Source organism: Sparus aurata, chromosome 17 (genome assembly GCF_900880675.1).
Source record: "Sparus aurata chromosome 17, fSpaAur1.1, whole genome shotgun sequence".
In the NCBI taxonomy this organism is placed as follows: domain Eukaryota; kingdom Metazoa; phylum Chordata; class Actinopteri; order Spariformes; family Sparidae; genus Sparus; species Sparus aurata.
In genome coordinates, this window is record NC_044203.1 from 24,657,478 (window position 1) to 24,670,419 (window position 12,942).

Here is a 12,942-nt window from a genome sequence, read left to right on the forward strand (position 1 = left end):
TGAGTCGAGGACTTTCAGGGTTTGTAATCTATTTGGACACATAGTGTACTGTTCACAAACTGTTTTAATCTCAATTTCCCCTTTTTTTCAGTTTTATGTTGCATTCTGTTCAGTTTAAACAACAAAATTACTCTGTCAGGTTGAGTAAGACATGCTTTGAGTTCAAAAAGACCCTTTCAGAACATTAATGACGTGTTACAAAGGATAATTTCACCAATGCCCGTACTTTTCTAGTCTTTGTTCAGAGTTGGACCACTGTGACATTACAAAAACATAAATGGTCAGTTGCAGTGATGATCCTAGAACAACATTAATTATAATGTTCCCGGAACAACACCAACACCACAATATCAGATTGTGTATGAAACTGCTCTTCCATTTAATCATCATTTTTACATTACTGTTTGTGATATTGTCTGTTAATAATTCTTTATATTATATTCTTTTACATTGTTTTCAGATTTGTCTTTTTGTCCTTCTATGTAATGTATTTTTCAAGACGCTCTACTGTGCGATACTGTGTTGATACTGTAGGCTCGGTTACTTGCTTTTATGGATATATATACTCAAATATATTATTTTTCAAATGAGCAAATGTTGATGCTGAATACTCAAATTAGAATACTTTATCATTTAAATAAAAAAAAAAAAACTGGACGCTTTTGTAAGATATTTTTTTATTTGTAGGTTGGCCATAGATGTTTTTCAATAAAGAATCAATATTTTTAATGGCTGTCGTGGTCCTGCAGTGCTGTGATGGGGATCACGGGAGAATAGTGGCTTTCATTTGACAGATTCGGGGATACGCGAAGGAGCAGGGGACATCATACCAGGTCTGACTGTAGCTGTTCACCACTGCACAGTCCTCTCCCTCCGGCCCACCGGACTGGTGGTTGTCAGGCTCGTTTTTCTCGAGGTCCCAAAATCTACACAGAGGCGAATAGAAAAGATGTGTGAAGTTGTACTCTTAACTTTGTTTGTGCACAACAAGATGTAACTTAGTACATTTACTGTTACATAAAGTACTGTACGAAAGTTTATACCTCTACTCTACCACGTCTCAGAGGTGAATGTTGTACTTTTCACTCCACCACCAGTATCTGACAGTTTTAGTTACTAGTTACTCTTCAGATGAGAATTTTTTGTACATTTCCTGGTCGGTGATAACCACATATCTCCAAATATGATGATTTTAAACTCTGTTATTTCGGATAAGATCAGGGATTAGGTGATGAAATCTTTATGTTTCTATGGGTAAAAGAAACAGGAGTGTCTCTTCCTGAAACCATGAGAAGTTGACTTAAGCCCCTGGCACACCGACCAAACATTCTCCAACAAACGCAGACAAACACAGATGTTTGTTTGGTGTGTCATGGCTGCCTGTGTTTGTTTGGTCAGATTCAACATGTTTAATCTTTGGCTGTCTGTGTTTGATGAAGTTTGGTTAGTTTGCCATGCTTTCAAACAGACAATTACCCAGACAGTAGGCATATAACAGGGGTATCCATAGCAACACATGCACATTATGATCATTCCCAGGAATCGTGAACCTTATCACAATCATAATATCGTCCAAGACAATTGCAATTTTATTTTGTTATAGGCCCTCAAAGTGACCATCAGTGGTGACGATGAAGTCCTGCAACCATGATGTATTTCATTTGAAGGCCAAATGTCAGCTTTTTTACCCCACGCTTCAAAAATCATTAACGTGGTGTTTATCTGTGAAGATTATCTTGCTGAACAAAACGTGTAAGTATCATCAAGTTGTTTTTGCCACAGAGCTAATTTTTCTGCAATAATCCAAAATCTAATTGAAGAATCTTAAAGCTTTTTAGCCACCAAAATTAGGTCATCCCTGCAGCGCTCTTTAATAAAAAACCCCTCAAAACCTAATGACTTTCCCATCAAAACCAGCTGTATTTTGCACTAATTTATCAAATAATTAGCATGTTATCACACTGATGTAAGGTGGTGAACATAGTCAACTGTTTTCCTGCTAAACATCACCTTGTTATCATAGTTTTGTAGCCTTAAGCTCAAGGCACTGCTGTTCATAAGTACAGACTCATTGAGCTGTTAGCATGGCTCAGTCTTTTTGAGAGTATTATTGGCAAGCAGCAGCAGTGTTAACAGTGGCCGGTCTCTGATAGAAATAACCAGAAGTCTGTATGTGTAAACACACATTGGAAGGAATAAGCTCAACAGACGCTTCTGCTTTTCTCTACATCTGAACAACAAGATCGGCTTCCACACTAAAAACTTCCATTAAGGCCTGAAAAGACATGAAGTCACTATTATAACTATGAAGCATGTTTTAAACTCAGAGGTCTTTATTGTAAGTCTCTTAATGCATCCTGAAGCTGTAGGCAGGTGACCCACAATATTTTTGGTCACCGGACCTTCATTAAATTTCAATTCACGGACATGCACACACTCACTTATGTGTGTGCACTTTGTTCATGTCTGGAGAGTCATTTTATTACTTAAAGTGTTTGTCAAGTTTAAGCCATTACATACGGTATGGTAATTGTTGAGTTGTCCACCCATTTCCACTGTCCTTCAGTCTCACTGTCCGTCAGTCCCATCCAGTAGTATGTGATAAACCCTGCGATCCTGCGGCCTTCTTTTTCCACGGCGTCCTAAAGACATTGCATCCAAAGGTATTGCCCGTTGTCATTATACAAATAAATCAAACACGGAAAAAAAGCATCGACCGTACGCAGAAACAACACTCACATGCTCTTCTTTGTTGCTCAAAATGGCAAGATGGGCCCCCATCTCTTGACACTTTTGTGCACTTGTGGCGAAGTCCTGCTTGTCAGGGGTCATGAAGAAGCACTTTTCTCCGACATGAAGCCACTTGTCGGGACACTCGGTGCATTTGAACACTGTGGAACAATGCAAACAAACAAAGCCTGGTTAGCTAAGGTAAAGTTTACAGAAAAAAATCAGAAAACATGTGCAGAACATATATTTGAAAAATGGTGAATCATCGTCCATCTGCTGGAGGAAGACGAAAGTACAGTACCTGGAGCTGAGCAGTTGGTGGCCACGTCTGTGTATTTCTGACACAGCTGTCTGTAGCTATTCTTCAAAAGTGCAAGCTCCAGCCTCAGAGAGGCTACTTCTTTCTCTGATTTGTCCGGAGCCTGAGAATAGGCTTCAGAAACCATCAAGCCAATGAGAACAAAGAGGATGGCTTGGCCTGAAGAGACAAAGAGAAGAAACAACTGTAGAACACAAGCAAACAGACCCACAGAGACATCACTTGTACACACTGTGTAAGGTGGGCTTACCTTTCATCATCATGTCTGTCGTAGGGCAGTAGAACAATGCAAACTGTGGCTTCATCTCTCTGATCTCTGGGTATTTTTATAGAGCAGTGTGTGTACAAAAAAGAATAAAGGGTGAAAAGTACAGATTGCGCAAATTGGCGACACGGACTGGAGTGCGCATGATCATCAAATCGCGTAAACTCAGATGTTGCCGAATCTTACATTGATGGCCCGCCAATTTTGATAACAAACAAACATTTGATGGTGGGTGGGCATTATTTGTCAAAACATGAGCAAAGGTTTCTTCAAAAAGTATGACTCAGCAGTCATCTGCACATTGTGTTTGTGTGTGTGGAGGGTTATTTGTATTCTCTTCATTAATAGAGCATCTGCAAGAATATCACCTCTACACCACACATACTCACACACACCAGATGCCCACTCTGTTGCTCCAGCAGACTGTCAACATTTATTTATTTTTTTATTTTTTTTGGTATATGTCCCATTTATTATTTCATTCTTGGCATGTTATTCCCACAGCCAGTGTCATCTCTTCTGCTTCATGAGGTTTTGTTATTCAGACCAAAGTAATTAAAGTAGAGTAGTGTTTAGTTTTTATCGCTGAGCCCACTTCAGAGACTACTGAGCTAAAATTCGTGGTTGCACATCACCACAAGTTCTTATCACCTGAATCTGTGTACTTTCTCCTCGACTCTGAGATTATCTTTCTTAACAACACGCGCACACAGCACGCACGCACACACACACACACACACACACAGACACACAAACACCACACAGTTCCCAGCTGCTTTGCGTCACAACCTTGTCAGAGTTCCAATTTTAGTTTTTTTTAATTTATGTCAAGAAGTTGAAGGTACTTGCTGTTTTTCTTTCACCTGTTTTTCTAAAAATGGTATTCCTCCGTTCTGACTCACATGCCCACGTCATGGTCTTTGTCATTTATCACATCGTCTGTCATATTCCAAAATCATTGGGGTTCCAGAGTTCAATGCAGGGCAAGTTGGCAGTGAAACACCAGAACAACAAACAGAAATACAACACATGGAGCCAACATGATGAACATTCCAGAGTCTGTTTCAGGAAAAGCTGAAATTCTTACAGGAAGGTTTAACTAAACTTCTCCAAGCACATTTGCCACAGCACTGCAGCAGTGTTTTTATAGGCAGAGGGACGTGCCTCGATAAATCAACCAGCAGGGACAAATTTAATTTCAAGGAGAAATATTGCTGCTTGGTAGAGGAGATACCAAAGCCTTTAGGGACCAGCGGAGGTACAGTGCAAAGAGAGACAAAGTGAGGAAGAGTGTTAACAAGGGCATCGCAGCCTTGGGAACACCTGGGAACAGGCCTGCTCTTCAACATAGCAACGATATTCAGTGTGTGAATATGACAAAGAAAGTGAGAGATGTGTGAAAAAGTCAAATGTGGAACATTTCAACTACAGTTACTCAAGTGCAAAAATCTGTGACACTTTTGACAAGTTTTACACTTTTTTCTTTGTAATGTCAGAGGAAAAATTATATTTTGCTACTGCACGACATAGAGTGAAGGAAGGAGTATTCAGAAGTATTATCAGCTAAATGTACTTGAAGAACAGAAGTAAAAGTCCTCACTATATGGGCTGAATGGCCTCGATCAGTGCTCAATTTTTACATCTTATATTGTTGAATTCTTATCATTGATCCATGTGATTCTATTTCACATTCATGAGGGAGGTTTAATCTACTGTATAACAATTCATCATATTATACTGTACATCTTGGATTAAGTTTTAAGAAAGAAACAAATCACGCTGTTTTCCAACTGTGTTTGTCAGTTATTGTTACAAGTCAGTCATTTTACAGATAAAGATGTGTAGTTAAGTTTAGCTTCACCTCAACTAGCTACGAGATACATTTCTTCTTACAAGTTAATTAATCAATAATAAGAATCATTAAATATTTTAACTCCGTTCTGCTTAACTGTGTAATCCTTTATTATTTATTCCTAAGTGCATTTTGCTGATACTATACTAATACTAATACTTATACTAATACTTTAGTACTTTTAAATAAGTAACATTATTAATGCAGGAATTACTTATTTTACTGTATTGGAGTGTTTTATATTTGCAATGTAGCATTTTCAGTTTGGTATTTCTACTTTTATTTTAATGTAACAGATTGTATTACTTCTATTAGACCATGGTATATCATAACTGGGTACATTTACTCAAGGAACTGCACTTAAGTACAATTGTATAGGTACTTTAGTATTTCGAAGTTTGAAGTTACTTTCAAGTCAACTATAATAGAAAGATAAATGTTGCTCGGCATTGAGTCATAAACTAAAAAAATATACTTTAGAATATGGATGGATGGATGGATGGATAGATCTAACAGGCCTGTTGTTTCTGTAGGGGACAACTACATTACATTTTCAAAAGAGAATTTCCTGAGTTGCACATCAAAAGTATTGCTGTAACTCTGCTCATGAAATGTCTGTAACCTTGCCATTAGTAAAACTACATTGCAACATATGCAAACGCAAACACGGTCTGACTGTACCGTGACTAAAGCAAATGTCAGCTAACTACTAGCTAAAATAAAGAATGACCTCTTATTCTGAGCAGAGAAATGAAGACTGGTGACTATTACACATGTGTTTTCATTGTATTTAGTGAGGAAAATAAATAAATGTCTAACATGTCCTTAGTTTGGGGTGGCTGTAGCTCAGTGGGTAGAACAGGTCGACTAGTGATAGGAAGGTGGCTGGTTCAAATCCCGGCTCCAGGCTGGGCTGAGCTGCATGTCGAAGTATCCTTGAGCAAGATACTGAACCCCATGTTGCTCGTCAGTGAGGGCCCTGCGATGAGCTGGGGACTTGTCCAAGGAGTACCCTGCCCTCACCCTGAGACGAGGCTGGGATTGGCTCCAGCAGCAACACCCCGCGACCCCATGGAAAGGGAAAAGCGGTTACGGACGATGACATGACATGACATGTCCTTAGTTTGAACTGTTTACTTGAAGTCAGCCATCAATGGCAGATGTTCTGTGCCTGCATCATGCGCCACTACTAGGAGCTAAATGGATAATAGTGCTTTTATTGTGTTTTACAACATCTATGGCATGACATAGTGTTTCAAATAGTCAAATAGTGTTTACATGATATAGTGGGGGATCACGTGGCAATCCATCCGGTAGGTGTTGAGATTTTTCAGTCTGGTCCAAAGTTACGGACTGACATCACCCAAAAGCTCATTTAAATTTCATACTGTTGTGTTTTCTTACCCTCCACTAATTCCTCCTTCTCCAAACAATAATGCCCCTCTGTACAGTCAGTGAGTCTCTGTAAGATTTTACTGCTGCTGTTGCTATAATAATTGCATTTCTGGGAGCTCCCTCGCGGCTGTTAAGAATTATCATTTACAACATAAACTTTCTCTGGTGTCAGTGCCAGATATTTTTCCACATTTGTGTTTCCTCTGTTTATGTTGCTTCTTTGCTGTTGCCCATGAATGATTTAGAGAAAGAAATAATGGTTTCTAAGAAGAGTAATTGATCTGAAATAAGTCATTAGTGAAGATGGAAGATATACATTTATGAGGCTTTCATTTAAAGACACTGCCATAGACACAAATATGAGACAGGGTGAGTTTGAAATTGGTCAGGTTCAGAGGAACTGAACGTCAAACCTTTTACCGTCTTTACCCTCAACTGAGTATTTACGGTGAACTTTACCAAAACCTTGACAGAGTTTTGCTGTGGTCACAGTTAGTGTGTATTACAAAGATTGGTTCTTCTTGATAAAACTACTGACCTATTACGGTTTCCTGGCAAGACTGCTGATGTAAACACACAGGTGCAGGTGCTGTGGTGAGGTTATATGTGGGTGACAGATTTCACAGAAACCATCAAGATGTAATACAGCTGCGATGAACTGCGTTTTAGAATTGTGCTTATACATATTTTATATTTTATAAATGAACTGATAAAATGTGCTATATTTCTCATATGGCAGATTTGGTTTAGTGCGCAGTTAATGTGTCATGATATTGCAAATAAAGAGCAGTCTACCTAAATAAAGTGACAACACTTAAACATTCAGCTTATTTGAGTCGCAGCAGCATCACCTAACTGCGAGGAATATTGGCCAATTTATCGTGATACAGTACATAAAATTTGGTCTTGTATGCAATATTCATAAAGTAGAATTAAATCAATTTCTTTCTCTGTCGAGACTCTTACACTGTTACAGATCCAGATGTCACAGAAAGTGTTACGTGTTTCTTTTTATTTCCTTCTCTAGTTGCAAGTCATCATTTTCAGGTACTAAAATCATGCTCAATAGCTTCTGTCTGTGGGTCTATGAATGTGTGTATTAGTGTGTGTGTGTGGTGGTAATAGATCAAGCACGTACATCCCCAGTGGTGTTTGTTTTAAATGAGAGAGTGTCCTCACAAGCACATTATCAGGCCGAGCTGCCAGAGCCTGTTGGCCCTGCAGGAGAAATATTTCACAATTATGGACTTTTGTGCTTTTTCTATTACATGACCCTCACTGGACTGGAGAGAGCGCTTTATCTTTTTTATTGCCAATTATAGGTGTCCAAAAGCACACTGAGCTGAAATAAAGAGAGAATAATCAGCGAGTGGTAGGAACAGAGTGAGACAGAGAGACAGACAGGCAGAAGAACACACTCAGACTGGAGGGCCGGGAACTCAGGAGGTTGTAAGACAGTGTTTATACTCACAGAGCACAGTCAGTATGAGGCTGGCGCAGATGGAGGCCAAAAAGCCAATAATCATCAGGAGAGCAGTCTGACTCCTCAAACACTCAACGCCCTGCCTCGGTCCCTGGGAGCCTGATTAGACCCAAAACAGTCTGCAGCATGCTAGCTGTCGATTCACCATTTTTAATCCTCCGGTGAAGCACAGGGTGCAGACGCTGAGTTAAAGGAGACTGCAGAGCTTGACCAGAATTTAGCCTCATAACATTTACGAGTCCCAAAACATAATCATGTACGTCTGCTGGAAGTTTGGTCAAGTGTTTATTTGTGTCTTGTGTTGTCACATATGCACACAGACATAAAAATAGCGTTGGCAAAGTATTCAGATCCTTAGGAAAAAGCAGCAATGGCACACTTTAGTTATACATTCAAAGTCTTACTTGTGTCAAGGTACAGAAATGTATTTGGGAACATCATTTTCAGATAGATCATTAAGGGCGGGGCCACTGACAAGGAGTTTCAGGAGCAGTGTTTTCTGTGGGAGAGAGGAGCTTCTGTTGGTGTGGACTTTGACCTTTTGTATGCACAGGAACATATATAAGAAAAAACAAAACACATGACAGGTCTCCTTTAAAAAGATATGTATACAGTGTGGTCTCAAGACCCCATTTAAAATCTCTGATATTGTCATATATACCTGGAGATGATCAAAGGTTTGAGGATTCAGAGAGATGGTGAAAGTGTTGGAGGACAAATTGTTATTCTAAGCAAAGAAGGCCTTTCTCATCATCAAAAAACATTGCTAGACTGCAGGTTTCTGCAGTATTGGGGGCAGTGAATGTAACTCTAAAAATGATTCGAAGAAACTGCATCGCTTGTTTCCAAAGCACGATCTGGCAGACCCAAAGTGACCACACCATCAGAAGATCAATACATCAAGCTCGGTCCTCTGTTGTTAGAAAAACAACTTTATCACAGATACAGAATTTGATAAATAAAGAAGACGAGACTCCAATCAGCAAAAGTACTGTCAGAAGAAGGCCATCCTGTAGTGGTCTCAGAGGACGAGTATCAGTTTCTATACCACTTCTCATTAGGTGAAACAAGGCCTGAGAAAAGGCCTATTTACTGATGAATCCAAGTGTATCTGAACGGTATATGTAATGAGACAAACAGGAGAGAGAATGATTCCACAGTGTTTCAAACCCACGGTAAAACATGGGGGTCGAAAATATTGAACATTTTGGGTTAATTGGCAAGATTAGCATGCTAATACGCCAAGCTAAGAAAAACATCGGCCTTCTGGCATTGTCATGGTGAACATACTCGCGTCTATCTATCTATCTATCTATCTATCTATCTATCTATCTATCTATCTATCCCTCCATACATCAATACATCTATATGCAGTCCTGCACTCCTCACCTCTGGCTTCGAAAACCACCTCAGAGCGAAAAACGTTACATGCAGCTGTGTGAGGACAGCGCTGTTCAAAGACAGGTGGCAGGGTGTAGATGAAACCAGTACATGATCTTCATTTCCTGCTGCCTTTGATTTACCGCGTTGCCCCCTCATCCTCTTATCTTGCCCTCGCTCTCATTAACAGTTAAGCAGGGCAGGGAGTGCGCTGAAGGATGGCTTCATGTCGGAGAGCCGTGTTAACACTTCAGCAGGGACGAGCCGGACTGGCTGAAGAGCAGAGACAGCTGTGCAGAGATGGGCAGCCATCTTACCATACTGCACTCTATGGAGCAGCATGTGTTTGTGTGTGTGTTTGTGTGTGTGTGTGTGTGTGTGGGCCTGGACTGAACACACCCTATCAACAGACTTCACAGACAGAAAATGAGCACTTTGTCTGTGGAGCCCTGCTGACCGGCACAGGTGTTCCTCATTCCCCTTAATTGGGTCGGTTACTTTGTGCTGTCTGCAGGAGAAGAAAGCTTAAGACGTGTGTGTGTGTGTGTGTGTGTGTGTAGGTGTGTGTGTGTGTGTGTGTGTGTGTGTGTAAAGGCAGGAAGCATAAAGACATCTTTGCAAAGGCAAGGTCACTTTATCTTGGCTTTACTTTCACAAAGGCAGAGTTTGGAGATTAGAAGTGAGATTTAAGGCCGCATTAAGTCTTCTTCTGAGAAGACATTTTGACTTGTCATTGTAGGAGGGGCGCAGTAGTTACTGATAACAGCTCCGTTCTGTTCAAGTGTTCCGGTAAGCCCTGACAGCGTGACACTATGTAGCTGAAGCAGCTAAATTGAATTCAGCCATCAAAATATCAAAATGTCTTCGATGAACAAGGCCTAGCCACGATCCAAATGTGAACCAAACCGTTATCGAAGCTAAAATCAACAATTAGTTCCTACTCTGTAAGCCTGACTTCAAGCCTGTCCTGTAGCCGTAACTCTCGGTGGCCAGTTCAGAGATGTGTTAGCTAGTTCTCTGCGTTCAACGTAATCTCTTAGCCTTCTAAACTGATAAATACATAAATAAACAACTCCGTTTAATATTGAAATATCACAATCATGCAAATACAAGCAAAAAGTTGTCAAAAATGTACCTCAGTCAGAAAATGATATCCAGCATGACAGCTACACTGCAGTGCCTCTTTTATAGAGCACAGACGTGTGCTTTGTGATGGTGGGTTAGCCACTGAGCGACAGTCGTTCCCTGTCGCTGCTGCTCGTTCTTTGGGTCAGGGGCTGTATGCTTAGTGCTACTTAGCGTTTAAGCACCCTTTGAGAAATAATCTCCATCCATACTAACACTCCTGAAAACACCATTCATGTACATTGGGCATGCACATGCTGTTGTAGACAGCAAGAAGATTGCTTACTCTCGTTGGTTCCTTAGCTACGGAAAATACTTTGAACGAGGCAGGGAAACGTGACCGCTCTTTACAGAATCTTCTTGGATGATATTTTGACAGCAAAACACTGTAAGCAGCAGCTTTTATCTCTTTTTGTCTCACTTCTCTTTTTGTATTGTCAGTGTTTGTTTGTGTCTCTCAATCGAATGTTAAAAAATATATCATCCATTTTATCAATGTACAAACTCAAATACTTCAATATCATAACACATATTCAAGTTTACATTTACCAGTGATGCTACATACACTGATAACGTGGGTGTCTTCATCATCATTTACAAAAATCTCTGTTGCGGCCCATCTAGATGTAAACACTGAAACTAAGTTTCTGAGTATTTCCAACCCGGGGGAGTTTTTCAAAAGGTACATTTTTTGTGGTCTAAAACGCTAATGTGTGTATGAACGAAAGGCCAAAACGCATAGAAAAGCTTTGTTTTAAGAAATACCATGTATGTTTTCGGACAGGGCCTTACTGGGACTTAAATATAACACGTCCATTATTAGGAGTGTAGGAGTTCATCTTTAAAGCTGTGCTTTATCTATGAGAATTTAAAGTGCCTGCTGTGAGAATGGCCTGTTATGTGTATAGATATGCCTTGTACTTCAAAATATTATACATCGTGTCTTTAATAAGTGAAAGATTTGGTCGAAAATGTAAAATTAAGTTGTTTGTTTAGGGAATGTTTGAATTTGATTTTTAGAGCTTGAGTAAACACATTTTTGAGGATTTTGTTATGGCTGTGACTGCAATGAGGACATTTTGCCTCATCCACTTTCTGAAGGACTATTTAAGGTTGAGGGGTTAAGACGTGGTTGTAGAGCTAAGATTAAAAATCGGTTTGGGAATGTATCATGTCAATAATATGTGTGTATGCTTAACTTCAGGATGCTCTGGAGAGATAAGGCAGGAGAATTGGTGGGTGTGATCAGCACTTCTATATCGGCTGAACACGTAGAGAATGAAGCAGACCGAGATGGGTGGACATCGTGTATCATTTTACTATTGAATGCATTAAATCATTTATTCAGTTCTGTTTTGTTTTGTATTAAAGCTGTCATTCATTTAAAATATTTATGATATTGAATAAACTGTTCAAAAAGAAAGTAAACCACCAAAAGCAAAATAAGCTGCCTGTTCTGTGCTGATACATACAAAATAATAAATCAAAAAACATCTAAAGAAATGATAAATGTGTTTTCAGAAGACGTACAACAATGTCCATTCTTGTAACAAAACCTCGGATAAATCTGAGTTTAAACATTTCATCAGTGAATCAATGGGGCGCTGGGGCGAGGTGAGTCTGTTTTCCACAGTTGTCAGAAATGTTCACAGTAGTTATTCGAAGCTTATCCAGTCTATAACCTGTCCCTCCTCTCTCCCTCTGTCACAGATATTATCAGTAGAGCTGGGAGACAGATAATAAGTAAAACCAGTCAGCAGAGGAACACGGCTCTGAAAATGGGGAGGAATAATCACAAGAAATTATATAGGGATATTACCTCAGCGACAGCTTGAGTCTGATGAGGAAAATACAGAAAATTCCCCAGGGGTGAGGGAGGAGAGCAAGCAATCGATCTCAGACTCTCAGATCAAGACTACTGGTCAGATTCCCAGTAGTACTGCTTCTATTGCTTAGTTTTTAGTTTGTAGCAAATAGCAAAGACTACAATACAAAAGAAACACCTTTTAAACATTTCAACCATTTTTTTAATCATGTAATGACTTTTAACCTTTTGTATGGCTTTAGTCACTCCTTATGTTATTAATGAATGCATAGTCTTTTTAACATAGTCACAGTTCATGAATTCAGAGCGCTACTTTTTAACCCTATAGCAGCATACTATAATACCTTTCCAACCTGTTACACAACCACTTGATGTTCATTTAACTGAGATTTTGCAATATTCTACTGTTGTTTGTAATATGTATTTATACTAACTGCTGTCAACTAACACACACTGCAGTATTAGTCAATATTATCTACACTGAAGTTATAGTGTGGTACTAGGAACATATTTTACATCTCTGTTTCAAGGAGCAATTCTATTTCTAAAGGTAGATATGTATGTATTG

The 12,942-nt window shown here is 39.5% G+C and overlaps 1 protein-coding gene across 1 annotated transcript; it reads right to left on the bottom strand.

The window, feature by feature from the left end:
* Nucleotides 1-660: 660 nt before the first annotated feature.
* Nucleotides 661-3,379, bottom strand: cldc1 (C-type lectin domain containing 1). Its single transcript, XM_030395221.1, has 5 exons — nt 3,300-3,379; nt 3,032-3,208; nt 2,740-2,891; nt 2,521-2,642; nt 661-926 (listed from the first exon to the last, which is right to left on the bottom strand). The coding sequence occupies exons 1-5, from the start codon at nt 3,352-3,354 to the stop codon at nt 764-766; spliced, it is 669 nt and encodes a 222-aa protein (XP_030251081.1). The 5' UTR covers nt 3,355-3,379; the 3' UTR covers nt 661-763.
* Between the last annotated feature and the right edge of the window lie 9,563 nt (nt 3,380-12,942).

What these genes read in the sequence shown, in the direction of transcription:
- cldc1 (XM_030395221.1), bottom strand. Translation starts at nt 3,354, where the DNA reads ATGAAGCCACAGTTTGCATTGTTCTACTGCCCTACGACAGACATGATG. An exon ending in GACAGACATGATGATGAAAG is followed by an intron (nt 3,209 to 3,299) that starts GTAAGCCCACCT and finishes TTGTCTCTTCAG; the next exon opens with GCCAAGCCATCCTCTTTGTT. An exon ending in TGAGCAACAAAGAAGAGCAT is followed by an intron (nt 2,643 to 2,739) that starts GTGAGTGTTGTT and finishes CAATGTCTTTAG; the next exon opens with GACGCCGTGGAAAAAGAAGG.